The 17,303-nt window shown below is 46.1% G+C and overlaps 1 protein-coding gene across 1 annotated transcript in view; it reads left to right on the top strand.

The window, feature by feature from the left end:
* Positions 1 to 17,010, top strand: part of rsu1 (Ras suppressor protein 1) — a 44,126-nt gene extending 27,116 nt beyond the window's left edge. Inside the window, exon 8 of the mRNA XM_072451233.1 lies at positions 15,348 to 17,010. Within this exon, the coding sequence (XP_072307334.1) occupies positions 15,348 to 15,450 (103 nt within the window). The 3' untranslated portion in view covers positions 15,451 to 17,010. The remainder of the gene's footprint in view (positions 1 to 15,347) is intronic.
* The last annotated feature ends 293 nt before the right edge of the window (positions 17,011 to 17,303 follow it).

Below are 17,303 nucleotides of genomic sequence, written 5' to 3'. Positions count from 1 at the left end.
GCAAATAGTGTGTGACGAGAGTGCGAGTGTTCGAGTGTGCAAGTAGTGTGAGACGAGAGTGTGCGAGTGTTAGTGTGTGCGAGTGTTAGAGTGTACGAGTGTTAGAGTGTGAGAGTGTTAGAGTGTGTAAGTGTTAGAGTTTGCGAGTGTGCAAGTAGTGTGTGACGAGAGTGCGTGTGTTCGAGTGTGGAAGTAGTGTGTGACGAGAGTGTGCGAGTGTTAGAGTGTGCGAGTGTTTGAGTGTGCGAGTCTTAGAGTGTGCGAGTGTTAGAGTGTGCGAATGTTAGACTGTGCGAGTGTTAGAGTGTGCGAGTGTTAGAGTGTGCGAGTGTTCGAGTGTGCAAGTGTTAGAGTGCGAGTGTTAGAGTGTGCAAGTAGTGTGTGATGAGAGTGTTCGAGTGTGCGAGTGTTTGAGTGTGCGAATGTTAGAGTGTGCGAGTCTTAGATTGTGCGAGTGTTAGAGTGTGCGAGTGTTTGAGTGTGAGTGTTTGAGTGTGCGAGTGTTTGAGTGTGAGTGTTTGAGTGTGCGAGGGTTAGAGTGTACGAGTGTGCAAATAGTGTGTGACGAGAGTGCGAGTGTTCGAGTGTGCAAGTAGTGTGAGACGACAATGTGCGAGTGTTAGAGTGTGCGAGTGTTAGTGTGCGAGTGTTAGAGTGTGCGAGTGTTCGAGTGTGCGAATGTTCGAGTGTGCGAGTGTTCGAGTGTGCGAGTGTTCGAGTGTGCGAGTGTTAGAGTGCGAGTGTTAGAGTGTGCAAGTAGTGTGTGACTAGAGTGTTTGAGTGTGCGAGTGTTAGAGTGTGCGAGTGTTCAAGTAGTGTTCGAGTGTACGAGTGTGCAAATAGTGTGTGACGAGAGTGCGAGTGTTCGAGTGTGCAAGTAGTGTGAGACGAGAGTGTGCGAGTGTTAGTGTGTGAGAGTGTTAGAGTGTGTAAGTGTTAGAGTTTGCGAGTGTGAAAGTAGTGTGTGACGAGAGTGCGTGTGTTCGAGTGTGCAAGTAGTGTGTGATGAGAGTGTTAGAGTGTGCGAGTGTTAGAGTGCGAGTGTTTGAGTGTTCGAGTGTTCGAGTGTCAGAGTGCGAGTGTTTGAGTGTGCGAGTGTTTGAGTGTTTGAGTGCGAGTGTTTGAGTGTGCGAGTGTTAGTGTGCGAGTGTTCAAGTAATGTTCGAGTGTACGAGTGTGCAAATAGTGTGTGACGAGAGTGCGAGTGTTCAAGTGTGCAAGTAGTGTGAGACGAGAGTGTGCGAGTGTTAGAGTGTGCGAGTGTTAGAGTGTGCGAGTCTTAGAGTGTTCGAGTGTTAGTGTGTTAGAGTGCGAGTGTTAGAGAGTGCGTGTGTTAGTATGCGAGTGTGCAAGTAGTGTGTGACGAGAGTGCTTGTGCTCAAGTGTGCAAGTAGTGTGTGATGAGAGTGTTTGAGTGTGCGAGTGTTAGAGTGCGAGTGTTAGTGTGCGAGTCTTAGAGTGTTAGAGTGTGCGAGTCTTAGAGTGTGCGAGTGTGCGAGTGTTAGAGTGTGTGAGTGTTATTGTGTGAGTGTTATTGTGTGAGTGTTAGAGTGTGCGAATGTTAGAGTGTGCGAGTCTTAGATTGTGCGAGTGTTAGAGTGTGCGAGTGTTTGAGTGCGAGTGTTTGAGTGTGCGAGTGTTTGAGTGCGAGTGTTTGAGTGTGCGAGTGTTAGAGTGTACGAGTGTGCAAATAGTGTGTGACGAGAGTGCGAGTGTTCGAGTGTGCGAGTCTTAGAGTGTGCGAGTCTTAGAGTGTGCGAGTGTTAGAGTGTGCGAGTGTTAGAGTGTGCGAGTGTTAGAGTGTGCGAGTGTTAGAGTGTGCGTGTGTTAGAGTGTGCGAGTGTTCGAGTGTGCGAGTGTTAGAGTGCGAGTGTTAGAGTGTGCAAGTAGTGTGTGATGAGAGTGTTCGAGTGTGCAAATAGTGTGTGACGAGAGTGTTCAAGTGTGCAAATAGTGTGTGACGAGAGTGTTTGAGTGTGCGAGTGTTCAAGTAGTGTTCGAGTGTACGAGTGTGCAAATAGTGTGAGACGAGAGTGTGCGAGTGTTAGTTTGTGCGAGTGTTAGAGTGTGCGAGTGTTAGAGTGTGCGAGTGTGCGAGTGTTAGAGTGCGAGTGTTAGAGTGCGAGTGTTAGAGTGCGAGTGTTTGAGTGTGCGAGTATTAGAGTGCGAGTGTTTGAGTGTGCGAGTGTTAGAGTGCGAGTGTTTGAGTGTGCGAGTGTTTGAGTGTGCGAGTGTTTGAGTGTGCGAGTGTTAGAGTGTGCGAGTGTTAGAGTGTGCGAGTGTTAGAGTGTGCGAGTGTTAGAGTGTGCGAGTGTTAGAGTGTGCGAGTGTTAGAGTGTGCGAGTGTTAGAGTGTGCGAGTGTTAGAGTGTGCGAGTGTTAGAGTGTGCGAGTGTTAGAGTAGGCGAGTGTTAGAGTGTGCGAGTTTTAGAGTGCGAGTGTGCGAGTGTTCGAGTGTGCGAGTGTTAGAGTGCGCGAGTGTTGGAGTGCGCAAGTGTTCATGTAGTGTTCGAGTGTACGAGTGTGCAAATAGTGTGTGACAAGAGTGCAAGTGTTCGAGTGTGCAAGTAGTGTGAGACGAGAGTGTGCGAGTTTTAGAGTGTGCGAGTCTTAGAGTGCGAGTGTTAGAGAGTGCGAGTGTTAGAGTATGCGAGTGTGCAAGTAGTGTGTGACGAGAGTGCGTGTTTTCGAGTGTGCAAGTAGTGTGTGATGAGAGTTTTCGAGTGTGCGAGTGTTAGAGTGCCAGTGTTAGTGTGCGAGTCTTAGTGTTAGAGTGTTTGAGTGTTTGAGTGTGCGAGTGTTCGAGTGTGCGAGTGTTCGAGTGTGCGAGTGTTCGAGTGTGCGAGTGTTCGAGTGTTTGAGTGTTCGAGTGTTTGAGTGTGCGAGTGTTTGAGTGTGCGAGTGTTCAAGTAGTGTTCGAGTGTACGAGTGTGCAAATAGTGTGTGACGAGAGTGCGTGTGTTCGAGTGTGCAAGTAGTGTGTGACGAGAGTGTGCGAGTGTTAGAGTGTGCGAGTGTTAGAGTGTGCGAGTTTTAGAGTGTGCGAGTGTTAGAGTGTGCGAGTGTTAGAGTGTGCGAGTGTTAGAGTGTGCGAGTGTTAGAGTGTGCGAGTGTTAGAGTGTGCGAGTTTGAGTGTGCGAGTGTTCGAGTGTTAGAGTGTGCGAGTGTTAGAGTGCGAGTGTTAGAGTGTGCGATTGTTAGAGTGTGCGAGTGTTGGAGTGCGCGAGTGTTAGAGTGTGCGAGTGTTCAAGTAGTGTTTGAGTGTACGAGTGTGCAAATAGTGTGTGACGAGAGTGTTTGAGTGTGCGAGTGTTAGAGTGCGCGAGTGTTGGAGTGCGCGAGTTTTAGAGTGTGCGAGTGTTAGAGTGCGAGTGTTAGAGTGTGCGATTGTTAGAGTGTGCGAGTGTTGGAGTGCGCGAGTGTTAGAGTGTGCGAGTGTTCAAGTAATGTTCGAGTGTACGAGTGTGCAAATAGTGTGTGACGAGAGTGCGAGTGTTCAAGTGTGCAAGTAGTGTGAGACGAGAGTGTGCGAGTGTTAGAGTGTGCGAGTGTTAGAGAGTGCGAGTGTTAGTATGCGAGTGTGCAAGTAGTGTGTGACGAGAGTGCTTGTGCTCAAGTGTGCAAGTAGTGTGTGATGAGAGTATTTGAGTGTGCGAGTGTTAGAGTGCAAGTGTTAGTGTGCGAGTCTTAGAGTGTTAGAGTGTGCGAGTCTTAGAGTGTGCGAGTGTTAGAGTGTGTGAGTGTTATTGTGTGAGTGTTATTGTGTGAGTGTTAGAGTGTGCGAATGTTAGAGTGTGCGAGTCTTAGATTGTGCGAGTGTTAGAGTGTGCGAGTGTTTGAGTGCGAGTGTTTGAGTGCGAGTGTTTGAGTGTGCGAGTGTTTGAGTGTGCGAGTGTTAGAGTGTGCGAGTGTTAGAGTGTGCGAGTGTTAGAGTGTGCGAGTGTTAGAGTGTGCGAGTGTTAGAGTGTGCGAGTGTTAGAGTGTGCGAGTGTTAGAGTGTGCGAGTGTTAGAGTGTGCGAGTGTTAGAGTGTGCGAGTTTTAGAGTGCGAGTGTGCGAGTGTTCGAGTGTGCGAGTGTTAGAGTGCGCGAGTGTTGGAGTGCGCAAGTGTTCATGTAGTGTTCGAGTGTACGAGTGTGCAAATAGTGTGTGACAAGAGTGCAAGTGTTCAAGTGTGCAAGTAGTGTGAGACGAGAGTGTGCGAGTTTTAGAGTGTGCGAGTCTTAGAGTGCGAGTGTTAGAGAGTGCGAGTGTTAGAGTATGCGAGTGTGCAAGTAGTGTGTGACGAGAGTGCGTGTTTTCGAGTGTGCAAGTAGTGTGTGATGAGAGTTTTCGAGTGTGCGAGTGTTAGAGTGCCAGTGTTAGTGTGCGAGTCTTAGTGTTAGAGTGTTTGAGTGTTTGAGTGTGCGAGTGTTCGAGTGTGCGAGTGTTCGAGTGTGCGAGTGTTCGAGTGTGCGAGTGTTCGAGTGTTTGAGTGTTCGAGTGTTTGAGTGTGCGAGTGTTTGAGTGTGCGAGTGTTCAAGTAGTGTTCGAGTGTACGAGTGTGCAAATAGTGTGTGACGAGAGTGCGTGTGTTCGAGTGTGCAAGTAGTGTGTGACGAGAGTGTGCGAGTGTTAGAGTGTGCGAGTGTTAGAGTGTGCGAGTTTTAGAGTGTGCGAGTGTTAGAGTGTGCGAGTGTTAGAGTGTGCGAGTGTTAGAGTGTGCGAGTGTTAGAGTGTGCGAGTGTTAGAGTGTGCGAGTTTGAGTGTGCGAGTGTTCGAGTGTTAGAGTGTGCGAGTGTTAGAGTGCGAGTGTTAGAGTGTGCGATTGTTAGAGTGTGCGAGTGTTGGAGTGCGCGAGTGTTAGAGTGTGCGAGTGTTCAAGTAGTGTTTGAGTGTACGAGTGTGCAAATAGTGTGTGACGAGAGTGTTTGAGTGTGCGAGTGTTAGAGTGCGCGAGTGTTGGAGTGCGCGAGTTTTAGAGTGTGCGAGTGTTAGAGTGCGAGTGTTAGAGTGTGCGATTGTTAGAGTGTGCGAGTGTTGGAGTGCGCGAGTGTTAGAGTGTGCGAGTGTTCAAGTAATGTTCGAGTGTACGAGTGTGCAAATAGTGTGTGACGAGAGTGCGAGTGTTCAAGTGTGCAAGTAGTGTGAGACGAGAGTGTGCGAGTGTTAGAGTGTGCGAGTGTTAGAGAGTGCGAGTGTTAGTATGCGAGTGTGCAAGTAGTGTGTGACGAGAGTGCTTGTGCTCAAGTGTGCAAGTAGTGTGTGATGAGAGTATTTGAGTGTGCGAGTGTTAGAGTGCAAGTGTTAGTGTGCGAGTCTTAGAGTGTTAGAGTGTGCGAGTGTTAGAGTGTGTGAGTGTTATTGTGTGAGTGTTATTGTGTGAGTGTTAGAGTGTGCGAATGTTAGAGTGTGCGAGTCTTAGATTGTGCGAGTGTTAGAGTGTGCGAGTGTTTGAGTGCGAGTGTTTGAGTGCGAGTGTTTGAGTGTGCGAGTGTTTGAGTGCGAGTGTTTGAGTGTGCGAGTGTTAGAGTGTACGAGTGTGCAAATAGTGTGTGACGAGAGTGCGAGTGTTCGAGTGTGCAAGTAGTGTGAGACGAGAATGTGCGAGTGTTAGAGTGTGCGAGTGTTAGAGTGTGCGAGTGTTAGAGTGTGCGAGTGTTTGAGTGTGCGAGTGTTTGAGTGTGCGAGTGTTTGAGTGTGCGAGTGTTTGAGTGTGCGAGTGTTTGAGTGTGCGAGTGTTAGAGTGTGCAAGTAGTGTGTGATGAGAGTGTTAGAGTGTGCGAGTGTTAGAGTGTGCGAGTGTTAGAGTGTGCGAGTGTTAGAGTGTGCGAGTTTTAGAGTGCGAGTGTGCGAGTGTTCGAGTGTTAGAGTGCGAGTGTTAGAGTGTGCAAGTAGTGTGTGATGAGAGTGTTAGAGTGTGCGAGTGTTAGAGTGTGCGACTGTTAGAGTGTGCGAGTGTTAGAGTGTGCGAGTTTTAGAGTGCGAGTGTGCGAGTGTTCGAGTGTTAGAGTGCGCGAGTGTTGGAGTGCGCAAGTGTTCATGTAGTGTTCGAGTGTACGAGTGTGCAAATAGTGTGTGACAAGAGTGCAAGTGTTCGAGTGTGCAAGTAGTGTGAGACGAGAGTGTGCGAGTTTTAGAGTGTGCGAGTCTTAGAGTGCGAGTGTTAGAGAGTGCGAGTGTTAGAGTATGCGAGTGTGCAAGTAGTGTGTGACGAGAGTGCGTGTTTTCGAGTGTGCAAGTAGTGTGTGATGAGAGTTTTCGAGTGTGCGAGTGTTAGAGTGCCAGTGTTAGTGTGCGAGTCTTAGAGTGTTAGAGTGTTTGAGTGTTTGAGTGTGCGAGTGTTAGAGTGTGCAAGTGTTAGAGTGTGCAAGTGTTAGAGTGTGCGAGTGTTAGAGTGCGAGTGTTCGAGTGTTCGAGTGTTCGAGTGTTCGAGTGTGCGAGTGTTCGAGTGTGCAAGTGTTTGAGTGTGCAAGTGTTAGAGTGTGCAAGTTTTAGAGTTTTCAAGTAGTGTTCGAGTGTACGAATGTGCAAATAGTGTGTGACGAGAGTGTTTGAGTGTGCGAGTGTTAAAGTGTGCGAGTGTTAGAGTGCGAGTGTTTGAGTGCGAGTGTTTGAGTGCGAGTGTTTTTGATTGTTCGAGTGTTTGAGTGTGCGAGTGTTAGAGTGTGCGAGTGTTAGAGTGTGCGAGTGTTAGAGTGTGCGAGTGTTAGAGTGTGCGAGTGTTAGAGTGTGCGAGTGTTAGAGTGTGCGAGTGTTAGAGTGTGCGAGTGTTAGAGTGTGCGAGTGTTAGAGTGTGCGAGTGTTAGAGTGTGCGAGTGTTAGAGTGCGCGAGTGTTGGAGTGCGCGAGTGTTAGAGTGTGCGAGTGTTCAAGTAGTGTTCGAGTGTACGAGTGTGCAAATAGTGTGTGACGAGAGTGTTTGAGTGTGCAAGTGTTAGAGTGTGCGAGTGTTCAAGTAGTGTGTGACGAGAGTGCTTGTGTTCGAGTGTGCAAGTAGTGTGTGATGAGAGTGTTTGAGTGTGCGAGTGTTAGAGTGCGAGTGTTAGTGTGTGCGAGTCTTAGAGTGTTAGAGTGTGCGAGTCTTAGATTGTGCGAGTGTTAGAGTGTGCGAGTGTTAGAGTGTGCGAGTGTTAAAGTGTGCGAGTGTTAGAGTGTGCGAGTGTTAGAGTGTACGAGTGTGCAAATAGTGTGTGACGAGAGTGCGAGTGTTCGAGTGTGCGAGTCTTAGAGTGTGCGAGTGTGCGAGTGTTTGAGTGTGCGAGTGTTTGAGTGTGCGAGTGTTAGAGTGTGCGAGTGTTAGAGTGTGCGAGTGTTAGAGTGTGCGAGTGTTAGAGTGTGTGAGTCTAAGAGTGTGCGAGTGTGCAAGTAGTGTGTGACGAGAGTGCGTGTGTTCAAGTGTGCAAGTAGTGTGTGACGAGAGTGTGCGAGTGTTAGAGTGTGCGAGTGTTAAAGTGTGCGAGTGTTAGAGTGTTAGAGTGTGCGAGTGTTAGAGTGCGAGTGTTTGAGTGTGCGAGTGTTCGAGTGCGAGTGTTTGAGTGTGCGAGTGTTAGAGTGTGCGAGTGTTAGAGTGTGCGAGTGTTAGAGTGTGCGAGTGTTAGAGTGCGCGAGTGTTAGAGTGTTCGAGTGTGCGAGTGTGCGAGTGTTAGAGTGTGCGAGTGTTAGAGTGTGCGAGTGTTAGAGTGTGCGAGTGTTAGAGTGTGCGAGTGTTGGAGTGCGCGAGTGTTAGAGTGTGCGAGTGTTCAAGTAGTGTTCGAGTGTTCAAGTGTGCAAGTAGTGTGAGACGAGAGTGTGCGAGTGTTAGAGTGTGCGAGTGCGAGTGTTAGAGAGTGCGAGTGTTAGAGTATGCGAGTGTGCAAGTAGTGTGTGACGAGAGTGCTTGTGTTCGAGTGTGCAAGTAGTGTGTGATGAGAGTGTTTGAGTGTTAGAGTGCGAGTGTTAGAGTGCGAGTGTTAGAGTGTGCGAGTCTTAGAGTGTGCGAGTCTTAGAGTGTGCGAGTCTTAGAGTGTGCGAGTGTTATAGTGTGCGAGTGTTAGAGTGTGTGAGTGTTAGAGTGCGAATGTTAGAGTGTGCGAGTCTTAGATTGTGCGAGTGTTAGAGTGTGCGAGTGTTTGAGTGCGAGTGTTTGAGTGCGAGTGTTTGAGTGCGAGTGTTTGAGTGTGCGAGTGTTTGAGTGTGCGAGTGTTAGAGTGTGCGAGTCTTAGAGTGTTCGAGTGTTAGTGTGTGCGAGTGTTAGAGTGTGCGAGTGTTAGAGTGTGCAAGTGTGCAAGTAGTGTGTGACGAGAGTTAGAGAGTGCGAGTGTTCAAGTAGTGTTCGAGTGTACGAGTGTGCAAATAGTGTGTGACGAGAGTGCGAGTGTTCGAGTGTGCAAGTAGTGTGAGACGAGAGTGTGCGAGTGTTAGAGTGTGCGAGTCTTAGAGTGCGAGTGTTAGAGAGTGCGAGTGTGCAAGTAGTGTGTGATGAGAGTGTTTGAGTGTGCGAGTGTTAGAGTGCGAGTGTGCGAGTGTTAGAGTGTGCGAGTCTTAGATTGTGCGAGTGTTAAAGTGTGCAAGTGTTAAAGTGTGCGAGTGTTAGAGTGTACGAGTGTGCAAATAGTGTGTGACGAGAGTGTGAGTGTTCGAGTGTGCAAGTAGTGTGAGACGAGAGTGTGCGAGTGTTAGAATGTGCGAGTGTGCAAGTAGTGTGTGACGAGAGTGCGTGTGTTCGAGTGTGCAAGTAGTGTGTGATGAGAGTGTTTGAGTGTGCGAGTGTTTGAGTGTGCGAGTGTTAGTGTGTTAGAGTGCGAGTGTTAGAGAGTGCGAGTGTTTGAGTGTGCGAATGTTAGAGTGTGCGAGTGTTAGAGTTTGCGAGTGTTAGAGTTTGCGAGTGTTAGAGTGTGCGAGTGTTGGAGTGCGCAAGTGTTAGAGTGTGCAAGTAGTGTGTGATGTCCAGGCGTGTTCCATAGTAGAAAAAGCTTCAGTTGTTTCATCTGGACTCAGTTTGAAAAAATAGACGTTTCGACTCTCATCCAAGAGTCATTGTCAATAAAAGAATTTAGGTCGAGAACTCCGATATTAATACTGTTCTGTGGTAAGACCCGCCCATTGGGAGGAGCCTTCCTGAAGTAGAAAGAGTTGTCATGGTGACACGTTTCACACAGAGCAGAGAAGATTTGGAGAAGGAGCCTTATGCAGATGCTCAGTGAAAGGATCCAGGAAAACAACGTCAGAATTGATAGATTGAAAGACAGAACAGGAACTTTACAGGAGAAATTAACCAGCATACTCCCTGAAGAAGCTTTCAAAAGAGTGCTGGATTTTACACAGACAGCACAAGAAGCACAGCACAAGAAGAGCAAAGAACGCCAAATCAAGAAGTTCAACATTCTTTTGAACAAAAAGAATGCAGGTGAGGTCGAGCTAGACATTAGGACTGAGACAGACAAATTAGCGACCAGCAAAAACAATTGGATTAAGAACCTATCAGATCGTGTTCTGACACAGGCAGAAAAGGAGGTGCTCTCTAAAGGTCTCAACTTTTCTGTCACCTCTAAACACATCCCTACAGAGGACTACATCACAGCCACTGAAACGGCAATTAGAAACAACAAAATGACTGAATCGGAGGCTGCAGACCTGAGGTTACGAGTCACAGTGTTAGTGTGTGCGAGTGTGCGAGTGTTAGTGTGTGCGAGTGTTAGAGTGTGCGGGTGTTAGAGTGTGCGGGTGTTAGAGTGTGCGAGTGTTAGAGTGTGCGAGTGTTAGTGTGTGCGAGTGTTAAAGTGTGCGAGTGTTAGAGTGTGCGGGTGTTAGAGTGTGCGAGTGTTAGTGTGTGCGAGTGTTAGTGTGTGCGAGTGTTAGTGTGTGCGAGTGTTAGTGTGTGCGAGTGTTCGAGTGTGCGAGTTTTCGAGTAGTGTGCGAATAGTGTCACCACGGCTGCATTTCCATGAGCACAGACACTGGGTGAGCGAGGAGGGAGGGCTGCAGCAGGAGCACAGGCCTTTCCAGTCGGGTGAGCTCTTTGTGAGAGCACCCTTGGGAGACACATGTCCTGCTGATGTACAACAGGAACTGTTTTAAGATACTCGCACACACAGTGTTTACCTTCACTAATGTCACTGCAGCTCGGTGGTGGCAGAGTGGATAGCACACATGCCGCAGCAGCATGTTTTTGACATTTTGTTGCATGTCCTTCCCCAGTCTCTTCCCTCTACCACTCTGCACTGTCAAAGAGTCCTTACAAAGAGTCCTTACAAAAAAAAGTAGAAAGTATCCATACTTTATACTGCACTGCATTTTTTGAAAGTCCAAAGTACTTTCTGTCTCGTCTTAGGGGTTCGTTTTTAGTTCAGAGACTTGGGTTTGAGCAAACAAAAATAAAAAGTCTAGAAACATAGAGAAATTAATAATGCACAAAATAGGTGATATTGTATATTTGATGAGATAAGTAGAAGTTCCACCACTGGCTTTAGATGTGCCATTGTTACTGAAGATTTAAGACTTAATCCACAGAGAGAGTTCAGTGAGGATGCATACTTACAGAGAGAGTTCAGTGAGGATTCATACTTACAGAGAGAGTTCAGTGAGGATGCATACTTACAGAGAGAGTTCAGTGAGGATGCATACTTACAGAGAGAGTTCAGTGAGGATGCATACTTACAGAGAGAGTTCAGTGAGGATTCATACTTACAGAGAGAGTTCAGTGAGGATTCATACTTACAGAGAGAGTTCAGTGAGGATGCATACTTACAGAGAGAGTTCAGTGAGGATGCATACTTACAGAGAGAGTTCAGTGAGGATTCATACTTACAGAGAGAGTTCAGCGAGGATGCATACTTACAGAGATAGTTCAGTGAGGATTTATACTTACAGAGAGAGTTCAGTGAGGATTCATACTTACAGAGAGAGTTCAGTGAGGATTCATACTTACAGAGAGAGTTCAGTGAGGATGCATACTTACAGAGAGAGTTCAGTGAGGATGCATACTTACAGAGAGAGTTCAGTGAGGATTCATACTTACAGAGAGAGTTCAGTGAGGATGCATACTTACAGAGAGAGTTCAGTGAGGATGCATACTTACAGAGAAAGTTCAGTGTGGATGCATACTTACAGAGAGAGTTCAGCGAGGATGCATACTTACAGAGAGAGTTCAGCGAGGATGAATACTTACAGAGAGAGTTCAGTGAGGATGCATACTTACAGAGAGTTCAGTGAGGATGCATACTTACAGAGAGAGTTCAGTGAGGATGCATACTTACAGAGCGAGTTCAGCGAGGATGCATACTTACAGAGAGAGTTCAGCGAGGATGCATACTTACAGAGAGAGTTCAGCGAGGATGCATACTAACAGAGAGTTCAGTGAGGATGCATACTTAAAGAGAGAGTTCAGTGAGGATGCATACTTACAGAGAGAGTTCAGCGAGGATGCATACTAACAAAGAGAGTTCAGTGAGGATGCATACTTACAGAGAGAGTTCAGCGAGGATGCATACTTACAGAGAGAGTTCAGTGAGGATGCATACTTACAGAGAGAGTTCAGTCAGGATGCATACTTACAGAGAGAGTTCAGTGAGGATACATACTTACAGAGAGAGTTCAGTGAGGATGCATACTTACACAGAGAGTTCAGTGAGGATGCATACTTACAGAGAGAGTTCAGTGAGGATGCATACTTACAGAGAGAGTTCAGCGAGGATGCATACTAACAGAGAGAGTTCAGTGAGGATGCATACTTACAGAGAGAGTTCAGTGAGGATGCATACTTACAGTGAGAGTTCAGTCAGGATGCATACTTACAGAGAGAGTTCAGTGAGGATGCATACTTACACAGAGAGTTCAGTGAGGATGCATACTTACACAGAGAGTTCAGTGAGGATGCATACTTACAGAGAGAGTTCAGCGAGGATGCATACTTACAGAGAGAGTTCAGTGAGGATGCATACTTACAGTGAGAGTTCAGTCAGGATGCATACTTACAGAGAGTTCAGTGAGGATGCATACTTACAGAGAGAGTTCAGTGAGGATGCATACTTACACAGAGAGTTCAGTGAGGATGCATACTTACAGAGAAAGTTCAGTGTGGATGCATACTTACAGAGAGAGTTCAGCGAGGATGCATACTTACAGAGAGAGTTCAGCGAGGATGAATACTTACAGAGACAGTTCAGCGAGGATGCATACTTACAGAGAGAGTTCAGCGAGGATGCATACTTACAGAGAGAGTTCAGTGAGGATGAATACTTACAGAGAGAGTTCAGTGAGGATGCATACTTACAGAGAGAGTTCAGCGAGGATGCATACTTACAGAGAGAGTTCAGTGAGGATGCATACTTACACAGAGTTCAGTGAGGATGCATACTTACAGAGAAAGTTCAGTGTGGATGCATACTTCCAGAGAGAGTTCAGCGAGGATGCATACTTACAGAGAGAGTTCAGTGAGGATGCATACTTACAGAGAGAGTTCAGTGAGGATGCATACTTACAGAGAGAGTTCAGTGAGGATGCATACTTACAGAGAGAGTTCAGTGAGGATGCATACTTACAGAGAGAGTTCAGTGAGGATGCATACTTACAGAGAGAGTTCAGTGAGGATGCATACTTACAGAGAGAGTTCAGTGAGGATGCATACTTACAGAGAGAGTTCAGTGAGGATGCATACTTACAGAGAAAGTTCAGTGTGGATGCATACTTACAGAGAGAGTTCAGCGAGGATGCATACTTACAGAGAGAGTTCAGCGAGGATGCATACTTACAGAGAGAGTTCAGTGAGGATGCATACTTACAGAGAGAGTTCAGTGAGGATGCATACTTACAGAGAGAGTTCAGTCAGGATGCATACTTATAGAGAGAGTTCAGTCAGGATGCATACTTACAGAGAGAGTTCAGTGAGGATGCATACTTACACAGAGTTCAGTGAGGATGCATACTTACAGAGAAAGTTCAGTGTGGATGCATACTTCCAGAGAGAGTTCAGCGAGGATGCATACTTACAGAGAGAGTTCAGTGAGGATGCATACTTACAGAGAGAGTTCAGTGAGGATGCATACTTACACAGAGTTCAGTGAGGATGCATACTTACAGAGAAAGTTCAGTGTGGATGCATACTTACAGAGAGAGTTCAGCGAGGATGCATACTTACAGAGAGAGTTCAGCGAGGATGCATACTTACAGAGAGAGTTCAGTGAGGATGCATACTTACAGAGAGAGTTCAGTGAGGATGCATACTTACAGAGAGAGTTCAGTCAGGATGCATACTTATAGAGAGAGTTCAGTCAGGATGCATACTTACAGAGAGAGTTCAGTGAGGATGCATACTTACACAGAGTTCAGTGAGGATGCATACTTACAGAGAAAGTTCAGTGTGGATGCATACTTCCAGAGAGAGTTCAGCGAGGATGCATACTTACAGAGAGAGTTCAGTGAGGATGCATACTTACAGAGAGAGTTCAGTGAGGATGCATACTTACACAGAGTTCAGTGAGGATGCATACTTACAGAGAAAGTTCAGTGTGGATGCATACTTCCAGAGAGAGTCCAGTGAGGATGCATACTTACAGACAGAGTTCAGTGAGGATGCATACTTACAGAGAGAGTTCAGTGAGGATGCATACTTACAGAGAGAGTTCAGTGAGGATGCATACTTACAGACAGAGTTCAGTGAGGATGCATACTTACAGAGAGAGTTCAGTGAGGATGCATACTTACAGAGAGAGTTCAGTGAGGATGCATACTTACAGACAGAGTTCAGTGAGGATGCATACTTACAGAGAGAGTTCAGTGAGGATGCATACTTACTGTCAGAAAAGGAAAGTAATAACTGGATTGAAGCTGATGACTGCAGCTTTATAGAAAATAGTTGAAAATCTCTTATGAGTGAAATCAGATCTGAAATGGATCTAAAACGAGCATGTGTTTTTAATGAAAGTGATACTTGTGAGGAGACGGAGAGGCTGAGGAGGCTGAGGAGGCTGAGGAGGCTGCTGTAGGATGTCTGACAGAGGAGCTTAAACCAGACAATGAAGGGGGCAGAGGAAGTGCATTTGTACAACTATACATACCTTTTTGAATTGTCAAGGTACTGAGGTAGCAGGCTGTGATTGGCTGACAACAGTTATGCAAATTATGTTTTCTAAATGATGACGTCGTCCAAACAATAATGTGCATTAGAGCAGCAACGAGTCCACTCTAAAGATCATCTTATGTTGAGAATGCTGATCGTTGTCTGGACCAGCGGTCGGCCCCCCGCGGCTCCGGAGCCACATGCGGCTCTTTAGCGCCCTCCTAGTGGCTCCTTGGAGAACATTTTTTGTAGAGGGATTTAATTGTATTATTCTGCCTATCTCATATTTTAAAAATAGTTCTTTCTGCCTGTTGTTTTCTAAGCTTTAATGTTAATCATATTGAGAATTTTGAAAAACTTGTATAATATCTTTGTTTAGTCATAATGTCAATCATCTTGGTGCAATATTCTCTGTCCACATAACAGCTGTAAATATGAGTGTCACTATTGTTATTATTGTATAGTTTAAGAGATTTTTTATTGTTTACTTCTGTACCTACTTATGTTGCAACACTGCAATTTCCCCATTGTGGGACAAATAAAGGCTTATCTTATCTTATTTCCTGTGAGGTCAGGTCATTAATCTTGTTAATTACCTGTAGCATTTGAAGATCCTTGTTTTTGGCATGTTAAGGTTCCAACAGCTTTAGTTAGTTCTGTGAATCATTTTGTTTTTTTCTGCCTTTGTTTCTTTTTAGCCGAGGTGACAGCAATGACCCTGCCCCTCAAAACTGCCTTAGCTGCAACCCAGAGACAGACACTTGACTGTTATCGTTTTCCTCCCCAGACGTCTCAATGTTCTTGTCGGAAATCGGATCGAATCAAATGGAATCTGAGAAAATCGGAAAAAAACGAATCGAATCGATTCTTGAAATTTGAATCGAAACCCAGTTCTAGTCAGGACTAAACATGGACCGGCCTCCTGCTGGTGCCTGTTCTTGTCCCTGGGCACTAGGGGCTGGTGCTGGAGCCATCTTAAATATACCATTGCCTCTTTTTCATGAACTCGTCATAAAGACAGATTATTCCCACGGATACGACCTCAGGCATCGTCCTTGACGTCTGGATTCAAGTTTACAGCGTGTTCTGTCAGAATCCAGCAGCAGAAAGCCTCTGTCCAGGTCGATATATCGGTGCGTCCCTCGAATAAACTCTTTCTGTTTTAATGTTCATAAATCTTCTATCTCTAGAAGCCTTTGGTTACATATTTACACCTTCATTCGGTTCAAACTGTATTTGAAAAGGCTCAATGTTCAATAGAAGTGAGGAGTAAAGTGACTGCTCAGACTGTAACCATGACAACATCAACTCTTATGGCTCTTTGTGTCCACAGCCTGTACGGACGCCACATGCAAGCCAACCCTGAACCGCCCAAGAAGAACAACGACAAGAGCAAGAAGATCAGCCGCAAACCGCTGGCCGCTAAGAACAAATGAGAGTGTGATGCCCGTGCATGTGCCTGTCCAAAAACACTTTTATACTTTATACAAATTTTATGTTTGAGATGATTTCCACCGCTTTTTCTTTCATCACGTTTCTGTTTCAGAAGTTTGCCTTAAAACAATGGAAGCTGGTTTCCTTTAAACTTTAGCCTGTTAGTGTGCGTGTTAGTGTGCGTGTTTGTGTGCGTGTTTGTGTGCGTGTTTGTGTGCGTGTTTGTGTATATATGTGCGTGTTTGTGTGCGTGTTTGTGTGCGTGTTTGTGTGCGTGTTTGTGTATATATGTGCGCGTTTGTGTACGTGTTTTTGTCCGTTTGTGTGTGTTTGTGCGCGTTTGTGTGCGTGTTTGAGTGTGTGTTTGTGTGTACGTGTTCGCGTGGACTATAGAGTGAATTGTTACCATGACGGTGCTGAGCTTCTCTCCTTCTGTCCATTCACGCTGACGCAGCCTGATGTGCAGCAGCCTGATGTGCAGCAGCCTAATGTGCAGCCGCCTAATGTGCAGCCGCCTAATGTGCAGCTGCACTGCAGCCGCCTAATGTGCAGCCGCCTAATGTGCAGCCGCCTAATGTGCAGCCGCCTAATGTGCAGCCGCCTAATGTGCAGCAGCCTAATGTGCAGTGCAGCCGCCTAATGTGCAGCCGCCTAATGTGCAGCTGCACTGCAGCCGCCTAATGTGCAGCCGCCTAATGTGCAGCCGCCTAATGTGCAGCCGCCTAATGTGCAGCAGCCTAATGTGCAGTGCAGCCGCCTAATGTGCAGCCGCCTAATGTGCAGCTGCACTGCAGCCGCCTAATGTGCAGCCGCCTAATGTGCAGCCACCTAATGTGCAGCCGCCTAATGTGCAGCAGCCTAATGTGCAGTGCAGCCGCCTAATGTGCAGCCGCCTAATGTGCAGCCGCCTAATGTGCAGCCGCCTAATGTGCAGTGCAGCCGCCTAATGTGCAGCCGCCTAATGTGCAGCCGCCTTCAGAGAAAAGAGAAGCAAAAGTGTTCAATACCAACAGGATTTACTCCTGTTCAGAGCCAGACATTTCACATTTCAATTCAGTTTAGTAAAATATTGAGATAAGGTGCATTTCTGAGACTGAAGTTTGTGATGGATGATGTTGTTTTTATGGTGTTTTTTAACCTTGAACATGTTATTCATAGATTTGCTTCTTTATTGAACTCTTTGAACCCAAAGAAAGTCACACAAGGACAGTTAACCGTGTCGAATGTAAATGTTAAGGATATGGTCATATATGTCACTATAGTGCATTCGCTGGTGATAACTCTTCTCAGGTAGTTATATTCGTAATAAGAGTATAATTATCCTGGTTTTATCTCCTGACTAAATATCATGCCCCATCATAAGGTCTGTTCTGTCTCGTGTCCCAAACGGTTGCCGTGGGTTTCTTGATGCAGTTTTGGAGCTGGACTTTTGAAAGACTGAGATTGAGTTGTATTTTAAGTGTCAAAGTGCACCAGGCATCACACCTTTGTGTTGTATTAACCTTTATATGACAGTGTTATTTCTGTGGGGAAGCATTTCAAGTCAAAATGTTTTAAATATGTTTTTGTGGATGTGTTTTTTTTTATTATCTGCCTTGTTCTTTGCAGTTTACAAGCTTTAAAAGAGTTAAACATTAAAGAAATATTGAACGAGGGTGCAGAGCCCCCTGTGGTTGTTTTGTGTCATAGTTTTACATCTGTGAAGTTGCAGTTTGTGACAATTTGACAATTAATACTTGAAAATTAGAGATTCTACTACAGAATCCCTCTGTGATGTCATCAAGAAGCAGCAGTCAATCAAAAATGCAGAGAATATTTGCATGCAATTGCACCTTTAATGACAGTTTCAATCAAT

Source organism: Eucyclogobius newberryi, unplaced genomic scaffold (assembly GCF_026437365.1).
Source record: "Eucyclogobius newberryi isolate DKJ021-1_F unplaced genomic scaffold, fEucNew1.0.hap1 SCAF_18, whole genome shotgun sequence".
Taxonomy (NCBI): Eukaryota; Metazoa; Chordata; class Actinopteri; order Gobiiformes; family Gobiidae; genus Eucyclogobius; species Eucyclogobius newberryi.
The sequence above is the reverse complement of the archived record's forward strand: the minus strand, read 5'-3'. Positions and strand labels throughout refer to the sequence as shown.